Here is a 23944-nt window from a genome sequence, read left to right on the forward strand (position 1 = left end):
CTGAGAGTTATTGGGAGCACATCCCCTGTAGATCCTAGGGGCACGGGGTAACAAGCGTTGAGGCTTATTGCGGACGGTTAGCTGTGAGGCGATTATCTTGGCATATTTTAAGTCATTGAATGAAAGACTTCATCTTTTGAAGTCAATTTGTTTTCTACAAATTAAATGAACCCACTCTTTAATTGTAGACTATTTATAATTTATCATGATTTTAAGTTTGAATTGTTCGACTCTATCAAATTATTCATGCCCCTACCACATTATTCAGTTTTAATACATGGTACAAACGTCATGTTTGTACGGGGGGGAGGATGTTCCGGATGGATCAAGCTTTTATTTTTAAAGTGAAATATGTGAAAATTTGTCTGTCAAGTATGTGTAGTGAAGTAAGAAAAATGTGTTCGAATGAAAATGACGAGCGTTGTCATGTAAAAAAGATGTTGTTGATTTTGGTTAGAAACGTTCAGTTTTGCCTCTAACTTCAGTGACTCTGAGTCACATTCCACCTAATATAAATGTAAACTGTGAGAAATGTATCTTATTTACTTTGGCAAAGTAGGTAGGATGCATCACTAACAATCTGGTGACATTATTAAATAAAAACTGCAAGCTACGATTTTATGTTAAGGAAGTACTAACCTGTAGCATTAAATTTACAAAAAAATGTTTAACTTTATGCTCAAAATACGCTGTTGAATTCCTGTAAAGGTTGTTGTGGGGTGCGTGCGATGCGGATAAACGAGTTGAAAGCTTTCACCTCGACAAGCCTGTGTTGCGCGGTTACTCTTGTGGACACTCTCTCATAATATCATATGTAAAGTTCCCGTATAACAAGACGCTACTGGGACTAGGGATTGCAACTGTTGTAGCCGTTAGCGTCGCTTCTCGTGACGAGCTTCGTAAAACACAATACAAGAGGGGAAATCAGGAAACACTCAAATAAACACTCTCAAGAAATATTCAAAATAAAACAAATACATATTAAAATATAATAGAATTAATACAATAGTCCTCTTTTGGACGTAAGTGTGTGTGTGTGTGTGTGTGTGTTTATGTGTGCATACGCGTGTGCCTGTGCGTACACGTCTTGTACGGTGTTCAACGAGATCGTGGCACAAAATCGCACTCTTGGGCAGACCTACGTAGGCTAATGGAGGGTAGCTACCCTTTACAGGAAAAAATCATCTGATGACAAGTACTTGCGGTCGCTGTGAACGCTGTTTCTCTGGGTCGTTGAAGCATTGACCAGCGTATGGGCTCAAGTCAGCGGGCGTCCCTACTGACAAGGTTGGGATGGCCAAGAAGAATATTAAGAGCACCTAGGCCGTCACACTAAAACGCCGAAGTTAAGGAAGTCACAGCAAAAAACTAAAACAAAATACTATAACGCTTCTCACACGTTCATATTCTCAAACTAGTGTGCTGCTCTTGGCTTTTCCTGTTCTTCCCAACTTTTTTCTCCTATCCCTTCCTATCTATGCCCTTTACCCATTTTCCTCTCTTTCCTCTTACTCACCTAGCCTATGTGAGGTGGCCCAACGATGCCTCACCGTACGAAGGTTTGTTACTTATCTGAGGAGAAATATTTAACGTGCAGTCTTACGGAAAAAGTCAAAATTTTGTTAATTATAATACATCTCAAAACGTAAAAAACAAATCTTAACAAAAATTAGTGAGTGTATGAAAAAAAATATACAAGAAAAATATGTTGTTTTTATTTTATGCTGAAAATACTTCTGTAAGTGATAGCTAAAAAAAAAACTCAATTAATTTGCTAACAACATCATAACATGTAAATGGAACATAAAATTTGTTAACCAAATTAAACATAATGCTGAAATTATAGTTAAGTGAGCTTCAAGAGGGTGAGCAGTAAAACCACAGCCATTTGTAGCAAAATCTACATGGCGTATATATCTATACATATACTTGGCAACAAACAACGAGAGGAATCCTGTGTTAATCTTATTGGTCGTGATAGCCAATCAACTGTTCTGCGTTTTGCTGCTCACTCTCTTGAAGATCACTAGTATATTTATATTATTCTAGTGATATCACTTTGATAGACATACGAACACCTGCTTTGAAAACTTTATTAGCTTATTACACTAGAATATCTCCTTAACTCTGATATCACTGGTATAATTACTGATAACGGTTTATTATCCATAATATATTTAGCTAAAATATATTTTTTAGGATCCTCATTGAAAATGGGTGAAACTGAATTCTTTCATTTAAATAAATTTTGTACCATAGGCACAAGCTACGGATAACGCACCCGAAGGGTGAAGTTTCCAAACATTCGTGCCTAACTTGCGAACAACACTTTTTTTTGTCAACGGAAAAAAGGCTTGATCTACTTTGGATTCGTGGCAAAAAAAGTGCCTTTTGCAACTGATGTGCATCTTCTGTTGGGCGATTACCAGATTTTTGAAATTGCTCTGGCTGGATTTGATCTTAAAATTTTTTTTTGTTTCTCATAAGAATTCATCAAATAATTATTTAACTTCTTAATCAAAAAAATATGAAGAAACAATAGTTTTGTTTATAAATGCTGCTAATATTTTAATAAGATAGTAATGTAATCAAAGGTATGGAATAAATGGCCAGGGCACAAGGTTAAATGAATATTTACAGAAGAGAGTAGCAACTCCTTAACTTTATTTATTTAATTCAATATAAAATCATACAGCCTCTCTACAATGCCACTCTGTAGGTTTCGTATTCTGATTTATAATGACTTAACGGTGTTAGCGGTAGCACGGACGGTTCAGAACTGACTTAGCTGAACTGCGCGTCTCGTCGTGAGCTTGCGCGACCGCCGCGCGCAACGGCTGAGAGAGAGGGGAAGTGGAACCATCTGAGAAGTACTGGCAGCGTTGATGGCAAAGCTATTCAGCTCGACAAATGTATATGCTTAGTTTACTAATTTTAAATATTTTATGCAAGTATCAAACATAATACATGTATGTATGGGTGTATATGTATGCGTAAGTATTCAAAACAATTTCTTGTTTCAGGTAAGCCCTTAGACATTTTTTTAGAAGAATACTTTTTTCAGCTGCGTTCTCGAAATTCAGCATATAGTGTAAACACAATGCGTTGGACTTTTCCGAAGTGGCGTAAAAAACAAAAAAAAAATAAAATTTCAAAGCAACCTTGTGCGCTAAAAATAGTCAATATATTTTCTGTCTGCTCTTTATATCACGTGGCATACTTGACCTTACGAGAAATGAGATCAGCTATTTTAACAGGTATCTATGCTTTATTTTAATTACTCTGTTTTTAATAAACAATGTTTCTGCCTTTTTTTAAGGGCTTTGTTACAAGAATAAGGATATATTGCACAAAGTGTGGTCGCTCTTAGAAGTTTTAGGACCAACTCATGGATTAAAAACTTTTTTAGATAAATTACCATCTAACATGGATAATGTTCCCATTGAATTGCAGACTTTGATTCTTTTTTGTGATTGTATGGCACATTTCATAACGTACGTATTTCAAGCATTAATATAATATATAATTAATTAATAGACGTTTTTTTAAAGTACTTTCTTATTTGATAGCATTTTAGATGACGTAGAAATGTATGAAAAACAAGATCCATTTAAACTGTCTGAGTATGTAGATATGTCATACTTTTTAAATTATTTTCTTTACAAATCCATAACAAACAACCTTATAGGTACGTATTACTACTTCTGTAATATTATTTCTATACAGTTTATACTTTTTCTTTTCTTAATGACTATCCAGCGAGAGTTTATGGTCTTAGTTATAGATCCTTCTAGAAAAAAAGACCTTGTAAAAAATAAATGCATGTATATTATAACTGTATTCAATATGTATCTGATACTCTAAAGATAGATGAAAATCCGTAATCATGAGGCATTTCAACTATTTTTGAAATCATATTAACGTTGACACTACAAATTACTTAATCATGGTAAAATAAGATAGCTACATTCATTTTTAATAATGGACATAATTTTTTAGATGTTAAAACCTCTAGGCCTGTATTTTGCTGTGACATGTATTATCATTATAACAATCAAAAGGTTATTTTAGTTATGAATCAATCAAAGTAATTTTTTTTGGCAGTTTTTGATAAAAAAAGAAAAAAAGAAAAAAAAAAGGCATTAGGAAATAGAAAAATTTAGTTGCAAACGTCTTCCGACGATTCTCTCTACGTAACACTTAGTAACTTTTGTAATTTAGCGTGGATAAAAACTTAACTATGCTTAAAGTGAGATAATAAATAGTGAAATGTAATCCTTATAACTGCCTTCTGAATTTCAAATCCAACACATGAAAAATACCATACTACGTTCAAACTTTCAAATAAAGGGAAAAACTTGTAGATTCATTTTATGAAGAAATAATTTGATTCTTGTTTGTTAAGAACCGCCTGTTGACTTGCTTTCAATTATCGTATGCTTTCTTTTTAAACCTGCTGACTCGATATTGTAGTATCAAGTTTCATTAAGTTATTTTATTTATGTGGAATAGTAAAAATTAGCAGCCACAATAGTTCAGTGATTCAGGCTGCAATTCTTGTAGCTCAGGAGCTCATGAGTTTAAGATTCAGCCTTATTGGCTTGCATCTTCGAGAAACTAATTTAAACGTAGAAAGGTAAAATTACATTTTTAGCTAATTCAATTCTTATTGGAGCAGAAAAACTGTTTTGGAAGACTTAGTAATACAAAATTAATTAAAATACTTTTACTAGCTCAATATTGTCATGTAAAAAGCCGAAAAAAAAAAGAAAACAATGGCAGAAGCTAGTTTCTTTATCTAGAAAAAAACCATACCTCCCAAGAAAATAAGTTATGAGTATTAAATGAGTGGGGTTGGACCAGCGAATTACCTGAAAATCGCCAAAAATCATTTTTTTTACAAAAAAAAAAAATGTTAATAGAATGATAAGTATTTTAATAATGATAAAGAGCCTTACATTTGTTATCGTCAACGAGATACAGAAGAATAAAGTTCTAAGAACAATGTTGTCACTGTCCAAATAATTAAACAACTATTTTGTTATTTTTTGCGTTATCAACGATCCAAATTACGTATAACTTAAAAAAAATCTGTGGACCATCTGTTTTCTATTATAGAGCTCCGTTGACTGGCCTATGGTGACTGTGCGTTGCCTCCACTCGTGCAAAACGTATCTGTTCTTTCTTGATTGATTAAGGTGGATTTGTCTAATGATCTGAGGATCAAGAGATTGTCAGATTAAGTCTTGCTTAACCCATAGGAACTGAAATTAGAATCCTTTTCGAAAACTTTAACACCCCTTAAGTCAAATTAAAAAAGGTCATTGTTTTGCAAATGTTAACGGTTTGAAAAAAGTTTAGAACATTATATCTAAAAATTAACTGTAGTTTTAAGACCACAATATTGACAACACAATTAAATTTTAACTTTGTAGCATTATTAAACAGTGAATTATTAAATTAACTAATTTTTCAAAAAAAAGAAGGCCATAGCGCCATTTACAGGCGATCTACTGAGCCAATTTTTCTAATAAAGGGGTCATTCTCTTTGTGGTTTATAGCGCACATTTGATACTCTCAACTTTATTTTGTTGGAGCAGTAGTTTTTGCTCTAGATACAAAAAACTGGTTTTTACTATTTTTTCTTTTTTTTAAGCACGTTAACTGAAAAAATTGTGCTACTAAAAGTATTTTAATTAATTTGACCTACTAAGGTCTTTAAAAAAAAGTTTGTACCTTCGTTAGGAACTGTCGAAAATTTTTACGTTTTTCTATTAGTTCCGCATGTCTAATGTGAATACTTTTAACCGAGATCCGTTTGTCTTAAAATCCATGTAAAATATCAATCCCACTTACTGTAAAAGTCATTAATTCATGGTAAATCTCCACCAATTTTTCATTGTATCAACAACGATAGCACACTAATGCACAGTATCAGTATAGCAGAGCTGAATAGGATTTGTAGAAAGACCTAACATGGCTGTGAGATAAACGTATAAGGAAAAAGGCATACAATTGGGTATGAAATTGCACCTAATGTGATGCAATGGTTTTGCATTTAATTTATTTTCTATCTAACGCCTTTGACAAGGTCTTTTTAATACGTTAGTTGATTTCTGTTGTTTTATTTTTCAATTGTTATTTGAACTGAAAATTCATTTTTATCTTATAAACACTTCGATTGGACAATATTTAAATTTAAAAAGTATTAAATAGTAAAAATTAAATAAACAACTCTATTCTATTTTACATCTCACTAACATATAACGCAAAGTCCTAAAAAATGTTGTAATCGCTAACTGCAAAAACTACTCAACTGATTTTGCTAAAATTCTGTATACCAATTCTTGATACTTCCTAGGTGATTTTCGTATGATTTTTGTCTTAAATAAATTATTAACAATAGCAATAATGAGTTAAAAGTTAAAAATAACTCTAGCTCTGCGCTTTAGTCCAGTTGAATTTATTAGGTAGTGTCGAAGTAAGCCGAAATAAATCAAAAAGTAATATCGATCAAAACCACTTGCAATCAAAGTCAGTAAGTCTGGCAAAAATTTTACCAAGCAGAATATCGATTCAGTATGTCAGCAGTACGTCAGGAACAGAGCTATTCGTTGTACAGCTGGGTATTTCAGCTACCGATGACACTCTAAATGCTTCCAATGAGCAAGTGACCTACGCCGATTTCCACCTTGGAACGCCAAGATGATCAAGTGCCACTAAAATGCAGTGCATTCCTTATTGTGCTGCCCAAATACCTTTTGCTACAACTGCAAACCAGAGAAAACAACCTTGAGGGGTTTGGGCTGCCATATTTAGTAAAAGTATTATCAACCTCTGACTGAAAGTAGTACCACTGACCCTGAAAAGGCCTCATCATAAATTCTTACGTTCACCAAACTACCAACTATCTTATTGTCCCCTTTAGGGACATGTGACGTTTACTTGACTCCCCAACAAATATTTCTTACAATAATTTCTAACAAATAATGTACTGTTAAAATTAAAAAATTAAGTATTTTTAGCAGCCTGTAGTGGGTTAAAGTAATGATGGTAAACTATTCATAACAAGGTTAAATAAAAGATCCTTGACTCTTGACCCACTGTATCGGTCAAGTAGGGACTCAGAGCTCTGCAGTACCGACTCCACCCTCCACGCTTGCTCACGATTGCAGATCTTCACAGATTCCTAAGGCTGGTCAACTTTTATCGTCATTGGCTTCCTCAGGCAGCCTCCTTACAGGACCCTCTCTTTGATTACACGGCTGATTAAAAGAAAAACGATCAGAGAGTCATTGACTGGTCTCCAGAAGCCAAGCAAGCTTTTGAAACCACCAAGAGTCACTTGGCTGAGACTACTTTCCTGGTCCATCCATCTTCTGATGCAGAAACACGTCTCGTTACAGACGCTTCTGATGTTGCCATAGGTGCTACCCTTAAGCAACTCTTCGAAGGAGACTGGAAGCTCCTGGCATTCTTTTCTAGAAAATTTAGCCAAGCTCAACGAAACTACAGTGCGTACGATCGTGAGTTCACGGGGATTTATGAAGCTATTAAATATTTTAAGCATTTCTTAGAGGGTCGTAATTTCAAGGTCATTTCTGACCATAAACCCTTGATCTACGCGTTTATTCAAAAGTCTGACAAAGCCTCTCTTCACCAGCGTAGACAGCTTTGCTTCATTTCGCAGTTCACTACTGTCATCAAATACTTGCCAGGTTTGTCAAATGTTGATGCACTCTAGAGTAGCAGTCATTCGCCTTCCTCATGAGTTAGAGCTTCCTGAATTGGCCAAGGAGCAACAACTGGACTATGAGCTCTCAGAGCTGCAGAAATCTTCTGCCCATTTTCTCAAACTAAAATCCATTGAATTGGATCACAGCCACACTAGTCTTTATTGTGATCTCACCGGTAAGATAATTCGTCCTTTTATTCCAAAATCTCCACGTAGAAGAATTTTTTATTTAACTCACTCCGCATCTCACCTGGTTACTAAAGTCACTGATCAGCTCATCAGAAAAAGTACGTGTGGCCAAATATGCACAAAGACATTGCCGCTTGGTGTAAAGGTTGTCTCAATTGCCAGCAATCAAAAACCTCCAGACATATCAAAAACGAGCCTTTACAATTCATCGCTCCAGATGATCGGTTTTGCCATGTCCATATGGATACCTTGGTTGGCTCTCTTAACACTTCCCAAGGCTACTCTTATATTCTCACGATGATTGACAGATTCTCTAGGTAGGTGGAGGCTGTTCCTCTTAAGGACACGTCCACTGCGACGGTTCTTCGAGCATTTCAGGAATCCTGGGTCGCTCGCTTTGGGGCACCCAGATTTTTGACCACCGAACAGGGATCGCAATTCGAGTCACAGCTCTTCCAAGCCTATCTTTCTTTTCTCGGTTGTCAGAGAAAAAGAACGGTGGCTTATCATCCTGTTGCTAATGGCATGATTGAGCCGTGGCATTGTAGCCTTAAGGTGGCCGTGATGTGTCACAATGATGCAGATTGGATCAAGCTTTTTCCCACAGTGCTTCTTAATCTGCGTACGGCAGTAAGAAATGACACAGGTGCTTCCCCTGCGGATTTTCTTTATGGTACAAGCATAAGGGTACCGGGTGAATTTTTTCTTCCCACCGATTTCACTGCTGATCCTCAGATTTTCATTGAGGACTACAGAGAGCATGTGAAAAAACTCGGAGCTGTACCCGTCACACACAGATAAAAACCTCGAACTTTCTTTTTTAAGGATTTACACACCTGTTCACATGTTTTTCTGCAAACAGCTGCTGTCAGGAAACCTCTGAGAAGACCATACACTGGTCCTTACAAAGTTTTGGAGAAGGTCTTCGATCAAGATTACAAATTTGATTATAGGGGCCCCCCCGTGTTGTGTCGACTGAGCTTTCAAAACCAGCACATTTTGTCTCTGATGACTTGGCTACTCCGGTGCTTACTGAGAGCCCTCAGGGAGTTCAAGATTCTACTCCTCCTATCCCTATCTTTAAAACCTATAGTAATAAGAAAAAAGTGACCTTCGATACTTCTGTTAAGTAGATTAAGCGCAAAGTATCGCAATTAGTTTAAAGTCTCTTTTATACACCTTTGAACGGTATCTAATTCAGTACGTATGTATTTTTTCCGTATTCATTCTTGGCTGTAAATACCGTTTGAGAATTTTCTTTGTTTAAATAGATAAGTAAAATAAGACTATGAATCTAGTCTTCTGACAATCAGTATAATTACAGTCATGATAACAATATCTAGTGAAAAACTGTATTTTTGTGTTTTAAGACGCAAACATTTTTGTAAGACTAAAATCCTAGTCTGTTGACCACCAGTTGACTGTAACTATAATTGCATAACCTTTTTGTGTATGATAGCATTATTGCTTTTATTTATCTTGTTCTAGGAGGGGAGTATGTAGGGACTCAGAGCTCTGCAGTACCGACTCCGCCTTCCACGCTTGTTTGCGATTGCAGCGCTTCTACATTGTAGTGGTTAACCAGCTTACTGTGTTTTCCTTCTTCTTTGTACGACTGCCGACCAGAGCAGTCACCTCACGAGTCGCTCCATCAATAAAGTCTCTTTTGTTTTAGTTACACACTGGCTCCTTGATTTCTCCTTCTTGACTGAACTCCTGGGCTTATGAGAGCCCGTCCTGATCCCGGAGGCTACCTCGGCATCGCGGACCTTACCCTGTATTGGTGACCCTGTAAATTTGAACATGAAACCTTCTTCTCATAGCATCTTTATATTCTCTACGCCTTGGGTACATAAACTAGCTTCCCCTCTTATTATCCAATTTTTTGACCACCACAGGTCTCGGACGTCTCGGTCACGGCATCAGCAACTAGCTTCACTTCTACGACTCGACCACAGGTCTCGGATGTCTCTATATTTCGACTTGAGCAACCGCTCATCTCTCTCTCTCTCTCTCTCTCTCTCTCTCTAGGACTCTAAAAAAGCGTTTAGAATTCGGAGATCCACCTTATCGGCCATCGGCTGCTTATCGTCTGATCTCTCTCTATCTTACCTTCTACTTACACACCACTACATTCTACGTACACTAAGAGTAAAAAATCAAGATCGTTACAATATTAAAATACTACAACAGATCAGGAAAGAGCCTTTATACACCTACCAAAGCTCTCAGTATAACTGCAAGGTCATAGATAGTCTTGCTTTTTTATCTCAAGACTAGGTCGAATTTGAGATTAATTTTTAGTCTGCAATCATCATAGTCATGTTTAAGCATAAAAAGTGTTATAATGTATATTTTAAAATTATTAAATAGTTTAAAATTAGGAATCAATAATTTTAAATTACTGATTTTTTCAAGTTTTCTTAATCTTGAAGTGTAAAAATAAGTGTACAGTACCAAAAAATTAAAAATCACCTCGTCGATAAAGATCTAATGATTATTGCAGACTAAAAATTAATCTCAAATTCGACCTAGTCTTGAGATAAAAAAGCAAGACTATCTATGACCTTGCAGTTATACTGAGAGCTTTGGTAGGTGTATAAAGGCTCTTTCCTGATCTGTTGTAGTATTTTAATATTGTAACGATCTTGATTTTTTACTCTTAGTGTACGTAGAATGTAGTGGTGTGTAAGTAGAAGGTAAGATAGAGAGAGATCAGACGATAAGCAGCCGATGGCCGATAAGGTGGATCTCCGAATTCTAAACGCTTTTTTAGAGTCCTAGAGAGAGAGAGAGAGAGAGAGAGAGAGAGATGAGCGGTTGCTCAAGTCGAAATATAGAGACATCCGAGACCTGTGGTCGAGTCGTAGAAGTGAAGCTAGTTGCTGATGCCGTGACCGAGACGTCCGAGACCTGTGGTGGTCAAAAAATTGGATAATAAGAGGGGAAGCTAGTTTATGTACCCAAGGCGTAGAGAATATAAAGATGCTATGAGAAGAAGGTTTCATGTTCAAATTTACAGGGTCACCAATACAGGGTAAGGTCCGCGATGCCGAGGTAGCCTCCGGGATCAGGACGGGCTCTCATAAGCCCAGGAGTTCAGTCAAGAAGGAGAAATCAAGGAGCCAGTGTGTAACTAAAACAAAAGAGACTTTATTGATGGAGCGACTCGTGAGGTGACTGCTCTGGTCGGCAGTCGTACAAAGAAGAAGGAAAACACAGTAAGCTGGTTAACCACTACAATGTAGAAGCGCTGCAATCGCAAACAAGCGTGGAAGGCGGAGTCGGTACTGCAGAGCTCTGAGTCCCTACATACTCCCCTCCTAGAACAAGATAAATAAAAGCAATAATGCTATCATACACAAAAAGGTTATGCAATTATAGTTACAGTCAACTGGTGGTCAACAGACTAGGATTTTAGTCTTACAAAAATGTTTGCGTCTTAAAACACAAAAATACAGTTTTTCACTAGATATTGTTATCATGACTGTAATTATACTGATTGTCAGAAGACTAGATTCATAGTCTTATTTTACTTATCTATTTAAACAAAGAAAATTCTCAAACGGTATTTACAGCCAAGAATGAATACGGAAAAAATACATACGTACTGAATTAGATACCGTTCAAAGGTGTATAAAAGAGACTTTAAACTAATTGCGATACTTTGCGCTTAATCTACTTAACAGAAGTATCGAAGGTCACTTTTTTCTTATTACTATAGGTTTTAAAGATAGGGATAGGAGGAGTAGAATCTTGAACTCCCTGAGGGCTCTCAGTAAGCACCGGAGTAGCCAAGTCATCAGAGACAAAATGTGCTGGTTTTGAAAGCTCAGTCGACACAACACGGGGGGGCCCCTATAATCAAATTTGTAATCTTGATCGAAGACCTTCTCCAAAACTTTGTAAGGACCAGTGTATGGTCTTCTCAGAGGTTTCCTGACAGCAGCTGTTTGCAGAAAAACATGTGAACAGGTGTGTAAATCCTTAAAAAAGAAAGTTCGAGGTTTTTATCTGTGTGTGACGGGTACAGCTCCGAGTTTTTTCACATGCTCTCTGTAGTCCTCAATGAAAATCTGAGGATCAGCAGTGAAATCGGTGGGAAGAAAAAATTCACCCGGTACCCTTATGCTTGTACCATAAAGAAAATCCGCAGGGGAAGCACCTGTGTCATTTCTTACTGCCGTACGCAGATTAAGAAGCACTGTGGGAAAAAGCTTGATCCAATCTGCATCATTGTGACACATCACGGCCACCTTAAGGCTACAATGCCACGGCTCAATCATGCCATTAGCAACAGGATGATAAGCCACCGTTCTTTTTCTCTGACAACCGAGAAAAGAAAGATAGGCTTGGAAGAGCTGTGACTCGAATTGCGATCCCTGTTCGGTGGTCAAAAATCTGGGTGCCCCAAAGCGAGCGACCCAGGATTCCTGAAATGCTCGAAGAACCGTCGCAGTGGACGTGTCCTTAAGAGGAACAGCCTCCACCTACCTAGAGAATCTGTCAATCATCGTGAGAATATAAGAGTAGCCTTGGGAAGTGTTAAGAGAGCCAACCAAGGTATCCATATGGACATGGCAAAACCGATCATCTGGAGCGATGAATTGTAAAGGCTCGTTTTTGATATGTCTGGAGGTTTTTGATTGCTGGCAATTGAGACAACCTTTACACCAAGCGGCAATGTCTTTGTGCATATTTGGCCACACGTACTTTTTCTGATGAGCTGATCAGTGACTTTAGTAACCAGGTGAGATGCGGAGTGAGTTAAATAAAAAATTCTTCTACGTGGAGATTTTGGAATAAAAGGACGAATTATCTTACCGGTGAGATCACAATAAAGACTAGTGTGGCTGTGATCCAATTCAATGGATTTTAGTTTGAGAAAATGGGCAGAAGATTTCTGCAGCTCTGAGAGCTCATAGTCCAGTTGTTGCTCCTTGGCCAATTCAGGAAGCTCTAACTCATGAGGAAGGCGAATGACTGCTACTCTAGAGTGCATCAACATTTGACAAACCTGGCAAGTATTTGATGACAGTAGTGAACTGCGAAATGAAGCAAAGCTGTCTACGCTGGTGAAGAGAGGCTTTGTCAGACTTTTGAATAAACGCGTAGATCAAGGGTTTATGGTCAGAAATGACCTTGAAATTACGACCCTCTAAGAAATGCTTAAAATATTTAATAGCTTCATAAATCCCCGTGAACTCACGATCGTACGCACTGTAGTTTCGTTGAGCTTGGCTAAATTTTCTAGAAAAGAATGCCAGGAGCTTCCAGTCTCCTTCGAAGAGTTGCTTAAGGGTAGCACCTATGGCAACATCAGAAGCGTCTGTAACGAGACGTGTTTCTGCATCAGAAGATGGATGGACCAGGAAAGTAGTCTCAGCCAAGTGACTCTTGGTGGTTTCAAAAGCTTGCTTGGCTTCTGGAGACCAGTCAATGACTCTCTGATCGTTTTTCTTTTAATCAGCCGTGTAATCAAAGAGAGGGTCCTGTAAGGAGGCTGCCTGAGGAAGCCAATGACGATAAAAGTTGACCAGCCTTAGGAATCTGTGAAGATCTGCAATCGTGAGCAAGCGTGGAGGGTGGAGTCGGTACTGCAGAGCTCTGAGTCCCTACTTGACCGATACAGTGGGTCAAGAGTCAAGGATCTTTTATTTAACCTTGTTATGAATAGTTTACCATCATTACTTTAACCCACTACAGGCTGCTAAAAATACTTAATTTTTTAATTTTAACAGTACATTATTTGTTAGAAATTATTGTAAGAAATATTTGTTGGGGAGTCAAGTAAACGTCACATGTCCCTAAAGGGGACAATAAGATAGTTGGTAGTTTGGTGAACGTAAGAATTTATGATGAGGCCTTTTCAGGGTCAGTGGTACTACTTTCAGTCAGAGGTTGATAATACTTTTACTAAATATGGCAGCCCAAACCCCTCAAGGTTGTTTTCTCTGGTTTGCAGTTGTAGCAAAAGGTATTTGGGCAGCACAATAAGGAATGCACTGCATTTTAGTGGCACTTGATCATCTTGGCGTTCCAAGGTGGAAATCGGCGTAGGTCACTTGCTCATTGGAAGCATTTAGAGTGTCATCGGTAGCTGAAATACCCAGCTGTACAACGAATAGCTCTGTTCCTGACGTACTGCTGACATACTGAATCGATATTCTGCTTGGTAAAATTTTTGCCAGACTTACTGACTTTGATTGCAAGTGGTTTTGATCGATATTACTTTTTGATTTATTTCGGCTTACTTCGACACTACCTAATAAATTCAACTGGACTAAAGCGCAGAGCTAGAGTTATTTTTAACTTTTAACTCATTATTGCTATTGTTAATAATTTATTTAAGACAAAAATCATACGAAAATCACCTAGGAAGTATCAAGAATTGGTATACAGAATTTTAGCAAAATCAGTTGAGTAGTTTTTGCAGTTAGCGATTACAACATTTTTTAGGACTTTGCGTTATATGTTAGTGAGATGTAAAATAGAATAGAGTTGTTTATTTAATTTTTACTATTTAATACTTTTTAAATTTAAATATTGTCCAATCGAAGTGTTTATAAGATAAAAATGAATTTTCAGTTCAAATAACAATTGAAAAATAAAACAACAGAAATCAACTAACGTATTAAAAAGACCTTGTCAAAGGCGTTAGATAGAAAATAAATTAAATGCAAAACCATTGCATCACATTAGGTGCAATTTCATACCCAATTGTATGCCTTTTTCCTTATACGTTTATCTCACAGCCATGTTAGGTCTTTCTACAAATCCTATTCAGCTCTGCTATACTGATACTGTGCATTAGTGTGCTATCGTTGTTGATACAATGAAAAATTGGTGGAGATTTACCATGAATTAATGACTTTTACAGTAAGTGGGATTGATATTTTACATGGATTTTAAGACAAACGGATCTCGGTTAAAAGTATTCACATTAGACATGCGGAACTAATAGAAAAACGTAAAAATTTTCGACAGTTCCTAACGAAGGTACAAACTTTTTTTTAAAGACCTTAGTAGGTCAAATTAATTAAAATACTTTTAGTAGCACAATTTTTTCAGTTAACGTGCTTAAAAAAAAGAAAAAATAGTAAAAACCAGTTTTTTGTATCTAGAGCAAAAACTACTGCTCCAACAAAATAAAGTTGAGAGTATCAAATGTGCGCTATAAACCACAAAGAGAATGACCCCTTTATTAGAAAAATTGGCTCAGTAGATCGCCTGTAAATGGCGCTATGGCCTTCTTTTTTTTGAAAAATTAGTTAATTTAATAATTCACTGTTTAATAATGCTACAAAGTTAAAATTTAATTGTGTTGTCAATATTGTGGTCTTAAAACTACAGTTAATTTTTAGATATAATGTTCTAAACTTTTTTCAAACCGTTAACATTTGCAAAACAATGACCTTTTTTAATTTGACTTAAGGGGTGTTAAAGTTTTCGAAAAGGATTCTAATTTCAGTTCCTATGGGTTAAGCAAGACTTAATCTGACAATCTCTTGATCCTCAGATCATTAGACAAATCCACCTTAATCAATCAAGAAAGAACAGATACGTTTTGCACGAGTGGAGGCAACGCACAGTCACCATAGGCCAGTCAACGGAGCTCTATAATAGAAAACAGATGGTCCACAGATTTTTTTTAAGTTATACGTAATTTGGATCGTTGATAACGCAAAAAATAACAAAATAGTTGTTTAATTATTTGGACAGTGACAACATTGTTCTTAGAACTTTATTCTTCTGTATCTCGTTGACGATAACAAATGTAAGGCTCTTTATCATTATTAAAATACTTATCATTCTATTAACATTTTTTTTTTTTGTAAAAAAAATGATTTTTGGCGATTTTCAGGTAATTCGCTGGTCCAACCCCACTCATTTAATACTCATAACTTATTTTCTTGGGAGGTATGGTTTTTTTCTAGATAAAGAAACTAGCTTCTGCCATTGTTTTCTTTTTTTTTTCGGCTTTTTACATGACAATATTGAGCTAGTAAAAGTATTTTAATTAATTTTGTATTACTGAGTCTTCCAAAACAGTTTTTCTGCTCCAATAAGAATTGAATTAGCTAAAAATGTAATTTTACCTTTCTACGTTTAAATTAGTTTCTCGAAGATGCAAGCCAATAAGGCTGAATCTTAAACTCATGAGCTCCTGAGCTACAAGAATTGCAGCCTGAATCACTGAACTATTGTGGCTGCTAATTTTTACTATTCCACATAAATAAAATAACTTAATGAAACTTGATACTACAATATTGAGTTGTTCGGTGGTCAAAAATCTGGGTGCCCCAAAGCGAGCGACCCAGGATTCCTGAAATGCTCGAAGAACCGTCGCAGTGGACGTGTCCTTAAGAGGAACAGCCTCCACCTACCTAGAGAATCTGTCAATCATCGTGAGAATATAAGAGTAGCCTTGGGAAGTGTTAAGAGAGCCAACCAAGGTATCCATATGGACATGGCGAAACCGATCATCTGGAGCGATGAATTGTAAAGGCTCGTTTTTGATATGTCTGGAGGTTTTTGATTGCTGGCAATTGAGACAACCTTTACACCAAGCGGCAATGTCTTTGTGCATATTTGGCCACACGTACTTTTTCTGATGAGCTGATCAGTGACTTTAGTAACCAGGTGAGATGCGGAGTGAGTTAAATAAAAAATTCTTCTACGTGGAGATTTTGGAATAAAAGGACGAATTATCTTACCGGTGAGATCACAATAAAGACTAGTGTGGCTGTGATCCAATTCAATGGATTTTAGTTTGAGAAAATGGGCAGAAGATTTCTGCAGCTCTGAGAGCTCATAGTCTAGTTGTTGCTCCTTGGCCAATTCAGGAAGCTCTAACTCATGAGGAAGGCGAATGACTGCTACTCTAGAGTGCATCAACATTTGACAAACCTGGCAAGTATTTGATGACAGTAGTGAACTGCGAAATGAAGCAAAGCTGTCTACGCTGGTGAAGAGAGGCTTTGTCAGACTTTTGAATAAACGCGTAGATCAAGGGTTTATGGTCAGAAATGACCTTGAAATTACGACCCTCTAAGAAATGCTTAAAATATTTAATAGCTTCATAAATCCCCGTGAACTCACGATCGTACGCACTGTAGTTTCGTTGAGCTTGGCTAAATTTTCTAGAAAAGAATGCCAGGAGCTTCCAGTCTCCTTCGAAGAGTTGCTTAAGGGTAGCACCTATGGCAACATCAGAAGCGTCTGTAACGAGACGTGTTTCTGCATCAGAAGATGGATGGACCAGGAAAGTAGTCTCAGCCAAGTGACTCTTGGTGGTTTCAAAAGCTTGCTTGGCTTCTGGAGACCAGTCAATGACTCTCTGATCGTTTTTCTTTTAATCAGCCGTGTAATCAAAGAGAGGGTCCTGTAAGGAGGCTGCCTGAGGAAGCCAATGACGATAAAAGTTGACCAGCCTTAGGAATCTGTGAAGATCTGCAATCGTGAGCAAGCGTGGAGGGTGGAGTCGGTACTGCAGAGCTCTGAGTCCCTACTTGACCGATACAGTGGGTCAAGAGTCAAGGATCTTTTATTTAACCTTGTTATGAATAGTTTACCATCATTACTTTAACCCACTACAGGCTGCTAAAAATACTCAATTTTTTAATTTTAACAGTACATAGGAAAACTGAGCACACTAAATTATATATTTTTGTGACAAAAAAAATATTTTAAGAAAATATGGATGAAAAAATTGGCTATAAAATTAATTATATCGAAAGATACATCAATTACTTAAAGTCAGCTAAGTTATACTAAAAAATGTTGAATTTGGCAAGAAATATTCTAGACGAATAAGTGTTTATTGTTACAAGAGAATGTAAAATTAATTTTCACATAAAGCAAGCCATTAATAGCCTTCTAGGTATGTCTGGAACTGTACAAAATATTAGTCTTTAGTCCAGAATTTACCTGTCTTTTGAATACAAAATTAGATTTTTTTTGAATATGTTAAGGGAATTTAAAAAAATTCTTAACTGCTTTAGAATTATAGATAAAACTATACTAACAATTAAAACTTTATCATTTTCATCGAAAGTAATTGCCTTTGGATTTAAAAATAAAATAAAATTATAGTTATCATACTTAACCAAACTCCTTTTAGTGTTTAATTTTCATCGTCTGTTTTTACCAATTATCTTGTTAAAATAGATAGAAATAGTCTGCTCTTAAGTGAATTTTTCTCGGAGACACTACAATTTTTAGGTGCGCGTATGGTACGTACACTAAGCGTACTTATATTCACGAACTAAAAAATTTAAGGATCCCAGAATTGAGTGCCACTACTTTCCAAGAAAATGAGAGGGGAGCTTGGTAATCTCAGTGAAACGGTAATCGTCTTGGCTGACCTTGACTGACCATCACAACGTAAGTTTCTTTTCAAATATATACAATGAAGGATTGTGCATTGTGGTTATATTACATAGTTGGCAGCAAAGTGGAGCTAGTAGACGAGCAGCTATTACAGTAAAATTGCCACTCAACTGTGTTTACATTCAAGCCGGCCATGCCAACTTTGATGATGCTGTGAAATGGCTATCTTTATAGTAAAAGAAAAAAATTGACGAGGTAAATATTATTTTATATGAACTATGATTGTATTATTTCTGAGTTTGTTCTTCTTTCTAGCTCGTTCTCTACGTTTCTCTCTCTGGATCTGTTTGTTTTCGCTGTTTGTAAATAAACATTGGTAAAAAGATGTTTTATTTATAACTTGGCATATTTATTTCACTGTTCATCTATGAGATATTATGATCGATGAATGTGAATACATTTTTCTGGTTTTAATAGCTTGTTATTTGTTCAAATAATTAATTAAAAGAAAATTAATGAGATTTAAAATATATTTAAAAGCTCTGAAAGTTTTGTAAGACTTCAAATACTTGGTCTAATCATAGAGGTCGGTCATTTTTGTATATTTTTTAGTAAATCCACCTATGAAACCTTTTTTTATTTGTATTTTATATGTTTAACAGGTTTATACTTATCAACAAGTCCTCTTGAAGTTGCAGTAGGTTCATTCGGAAGGTTAGGCATTTTTTTATTTTTTAAGAAAAATGAAACTATAAACGTGTCTTGCATATCCGATAAAGTTGAAGTATTAAAAGTTCAATTCCCACCCAAAGGTTTTGATCAAGCCCATTTTTAATTAATAAGTGCTTCCAATAATGATCACACTTTCTTACTGGGAACTTTAATTTTCTTGTAGATAATCAGTAAAAAAATAGGGCAATTGTCAAATAGACCACATTCTTGTCATTGTTCATCCGCAAACTGCCAATAAATCGAAATAACCTCTCTAACAGCTTAAAATAAGCTGTTTACCGCTCTTACTGACACCATTCGCAATAAAAACGTTTAACCATGTATGTAAAATTTATCTTTTGCAAGGTTGTGTAGGGATTAGCAAAGAGGTGTGCGTAACTGAATAATAAAAACAAAGATAATGTAAAGAGTTTATATTCATTGTATCAATTAAAAACTAATACAGCGGTCCTTGAACATTAAAAAATAAAGGAGAATAATTTTTTTTTAATGCTTGAAACAATAAAAAAAAATGTAGTTCAGTCTTCCTATTTTGACCAAAACTTTTATACAATTATTTTAATTTATGCCATTCATAGCCTTAAACATATGAACAAAATTTATGCCACTAAAGACTGGGCGAAGACTATCGTTTTTACTGTCTCATAGAATACTGCCGAGTAAAGAAAATTCAATATCTATTTTGTGCATACAGAAACTGCAAAAATAGTTAAAAACAATGATTTAATTGAACATCTTTTGATTCTACTTAGTATTTGATTTTTACAGTTTAGTTAATAAAATCAAAGTAAAATAATAAAATTTTTCAACTAGTATTCAAAATTATAGATAAAATAAATTTAAAAAAACTTACGTAAATGAATAACTTACGTTAATAAGACTTAAATAAATATATTTAAAAAATATAGAACAAAGCGAGACACCACTAATTAAATTAAGACACGCCGTTGAGACTACTACAAGTGTTTTACTGTCTCGGTGACGAGGAACTACCTTTTCAAGCAGTCCGTGAGCCAAAATCTCAAATTCCAATGCGATGACTTCGAATTACTTACGACCAACTTAGAAACCTGAAGCGAGAGAAAAAATATGCCACACTGACTCTGCCTCATGGATTCTAAATTACACTACCTGGCAACAGGTTGAGCGTGATTTCCTTGATCGTCGACCGTCTTACCTTAATCGTCCAAGGAAAAACTCAAACTCTTTTTAAACCATTCTCGTCCATGAACACAGTCCAACGCCACTCTTTAACTGGTCTGTTTAAGAAAGCCCTTATGTACTGTATTCTTGCTTGCAGGTGAAAGTCATTCATTGCAGGCTTTCATACTGCTTTTCCATTTATAAAAGGACACTTCCCAATAAACAACTGGTCACAAAACTTTTGTCTGTCCAAACCAGCATTCAATAAAGCTTCAAGTTGTGTAAGATTTGCTACTGTTGGTGAGAATGGCACCACGAATAAAAATGATGACTACTTTTTATTTTTCGTTGGCTTTTCGTAACAGATTCCCATTGGTAGTAAAATAGCAATCTAATCACTTTGTTCAGATCCGCTAGGACGACAAATATAATGACTGAGCAAGCTCAGTTGACATCCCCATTGATGTGTGGGTAAGCTTGTTGAAGTTTGGAACTTTCTATCATTAGATATGACATTGCGAGCGATAAAAAAAAAAATTACGACTTCTCCGATACATCATACAGCTATTTCGAAAGTAATAAGGCATATTTATGTAAATTTATGGAGTATTTATGGGATGATTCAAAGAAATATTAAAAATAGAATATGACATTGCAATGCTCTTCTACAAGAACTTGAATGCATCTTGTCAAAGATAAATTTTCTCCAGTACTATGTGTTTCACCAAGATAGCAGGTTCAACAGTCCTTACAGGCATGCATATAGACATATCGTGTTAATAATATCAATAATTTTTCATTATTTTATAGCTACATACAAAAAGGTGCGGTGTGGTATCTTTGTCTTTGACTCATGGCTCACGGTTAAGAAGAATAAAAAATAAAGTTACGTAGTAGTTGTCTGTCATCTCATTTTTTTCCTTAAGCTCCAAATTATATCGCCAATTGTGGGCTTAATTAATTGTCAGAAACGATAAAGTTAAGTGGCAATACTTCTTTTTGTAATAAAATAGTTATTTTCTAATTAAATTTGGTTAATTAACTAGATAATTGAAAGGATATACATATTAAGGTAAAAAATTTTGATTTTCCTTCGATTTTATGTTATTTATTATCAATAGTTTATACTTACCATAAAAGTCAAACTCTTTATACAGTTAATGCGTGTTTACCAACTACGAAGACCGTAGCAACGGTACAAGTAACAACATTATCTAAGTAATTGCAAATAATTGATTTATTTGTTACAAAATTTTACTTTTAATACTGAAATGGAGGCGTTCACATTTAAAGCTCACGAAATTTAAGCTAAGGATAATAAGTCATAAACGTATTTAAGATGTTATAAATTTTATGCATTATTTAAAATTTGCCGCCAAGTAAGTGTTAGGTGAAGACTTGCATAAATAAATAACTTTTTATTTTTATTCTATTTTATCCTGTTATATTTTATTCCCAATGATAAAATTTTAAGACTCTTTACAGAGTCACACTCAACGAAAGTCGTCGCCTAACAAAGCTGACTGTGTACTTCGTGGCTCTTGGAAGTGTCAAGTGACAACCGAAGCGAGCCATGAAGCCTAAACACATGAAGTCAGCAAGTACCGGCCCCATAGCAAGTAAGAAAAAGAAGTTTTAACTAAAACTTCGTGTAAAGTGCATTTCTTTGCGCGGCGTTTTAGTTAATAGCCCGCTGCCGCTCATCAAGTGCAGACGTTAATAACCAATTTTAAAAGATTGACCAGACGTTCCGTCTTTTCTCTGTTTCTTTTTATGTATATACAAGCAACATTAAATAAAGTGATACAAGAGTTATAAGAAAAAGAATTGAAGTTATTATAAAATAAATAATTATAAATCCAACGAAAAGAAGAAGTACAAGTCATCCGAAATGGTCATCCGAATTAATAATCAAAGCAGAGTTGCCAGTATTAGTTTCTAGTGGAAAAAAAGTAAGTTAACCTGGATATTACATTCAACTCTCTACTTTTTCCTTCTTTTTTTAAACAAACAAATAGTTGGACTATCTGCTGTCCCGCAGTCTGTGAAGAAGCGTGAGACTGTAGTCCACAGTTTTTGGTTTGAAGCTGAAAACAAACTCAAACGACATTAATCGTTATTTAACAAAATTGGTAGCAGAGCGTCGTTTATGGTCTCTAGCTATTTGTTTATTTATTATATATTTCCTTATTACTATCTTTCTCTTAAGAAAGCCCAAACACCATTCAATGAAGCATGTTAATGAATGACGCGTAATACATCATATAGTGTGCGGACGCGTATATGCTATGCTTTTGCGGATAGCATGGTAGATGAGGTATTTCGTTACAGTTAAAAAAAAGAAAAAAACCAAACGGAAGTAAATAAAGAAAATAATAAACATAATACTTCATTAATAAATAAATGGAAAAATAAATAAGAGAAAAGTGTCGTAAAAATAACAAAAAATTAAATAAACAATAAGATAATATTGTGTTTTAAATAATAATAGAAAAAAAAGGAAATAGTGACCTCTTATACTACACCCTTACAAGACAGAACAAATACACTATTCTTATCCTGAACCTGCTTACCAGAGCGGTTCATCCCTCTTGTCCTGCTTAAATAGCGGACATTCTATGCCCAAGATCTGCCAACCAGAGCGGTTTTTCTCTTTCTACCCTGAATCTGCTAACTAGAGTGGTTCATCCCCATTAGTCCTGCTGAAATAGCGGACACTCTTTACTCTAGATCTGCTACTTAAAGCGGTCGATCAAAATAACAAATACATACACACAGACATATTTGCACGTAATAGTGTTAGTAGAAGAAGAATTCTTAAAAAAACGGAGTAAAGATTTAATATAATTAATGATTTCACTTATATACCCACGATTGTTTATAAAATAATATTTCATGAAACCTCCAACGAATAATTTTGCGAGAAATGAAAAAGGTAAGAGAAGTGGTAGAAAATTGTTGATACAGGAGCTTGTAAGAGAGAAAAACGTTCTAGAAAAAAAATTAGATTTTATTAATAATTAGTAACAAAATTACTATAACTGTGATACATTAAACAGTAATTTATCAAAAAACAAATAAATCGAAAAACAAGTAGTAAGTACATTTCAGAAAAATAATTTTTATAATTCAGAAATTAATGTTCAGCGGAAATGCGATAATTCTAAAATTCGATTAAATACACAATTTGATGAATTAATTGCTTTCGCGAAAAAAGAATTTCTTAAAGGCACTCAAGAACATATAAACGCATACGCAGGAGATTACTCATATACATATGAATATATAGAAAAATTATTAATACGGTATTTAAACCGTGACCGTTGAGCCTATTCTTGCTTAAAGAGGAAAAAGTGTTAAGTTAAGTCGGATACTCTCATACAGAAAGAGCCCTTCAATATTACACCGCGCACTAGCTGATGCTCGCGTAGCAATTTGTATGTATAGCTACACATGCCACATTAGAAATCCCTGCGCCGTATACTCCCTTGCTTAAAGCAGATGATATCATATAAGCGTGCTCGATTACACTCTCTCACTTTAGTTTTTGGGCATACACATAGTACACTTATTATATACCTATAAAAATTAAAGCAAACTTATTGCACTTGCATGCGTTAAGCAAACGCTCACATTAAACACATACACATCCACACACGAATAAATACACAGATATATATATATATATATATATATATATACAATTATTTTTTTATTTCTTATGTTTTCTGCGATAAATGTCAAGGATTTGATAGAATATTTTTTCAAAACAAAGAAACAAAACAAAATAGTAGTATAACTTTTTTTTTTGTT

General features: G+C 35.3%; 1 protein-coding gene across 1 annotated transcript in view; it reads left to right on the forward strand.

The window, feature by feature from the left end:
- The first annotated feature begins 3044 nt into the window (after window positions 1-3044).
- Window positions 3045-23944, forward strand: part of LOC106636725 (ubiquitin-protein ligase E3B) — a 288751-nt gene continuing 267851 nt past the window's right edge. Inside the window, exons 1-3 of the mRNA XM_089595731.1 lie at window positions 3045-3257; window positions 3320-3494; window positions 3570-3688. Coding sequence (XP_089451857.1) covers window positions 3101-3257; window positions 3320-3494; window positions 3570-3688 — 451 coding nt within the window. The 5' untranslated portion in view covers window positions 3045-3100. The remainder of the gene's footprint in view (window positions 3258-3319; window positions 3495-3569; window positions 3689-23944) is intronic.

Source organism: Copidosoma floridanum, unplaced genomic scaffold, assembly GCF_036245765.1.
Source record: "Copidosoma floridanum isolate Cflo_tuat_1 unplaced genomic scaffold, Cflo_Japanese_pri ptg000027l, whole genome shotgun sequence".
NCBI classification, from domain to species: Eukaryota; Metazoa; Arthropoda; class Insecta; order Hymenoptera; family Encyrtidae; genus Copidosoma; species Copidosoma floridanum.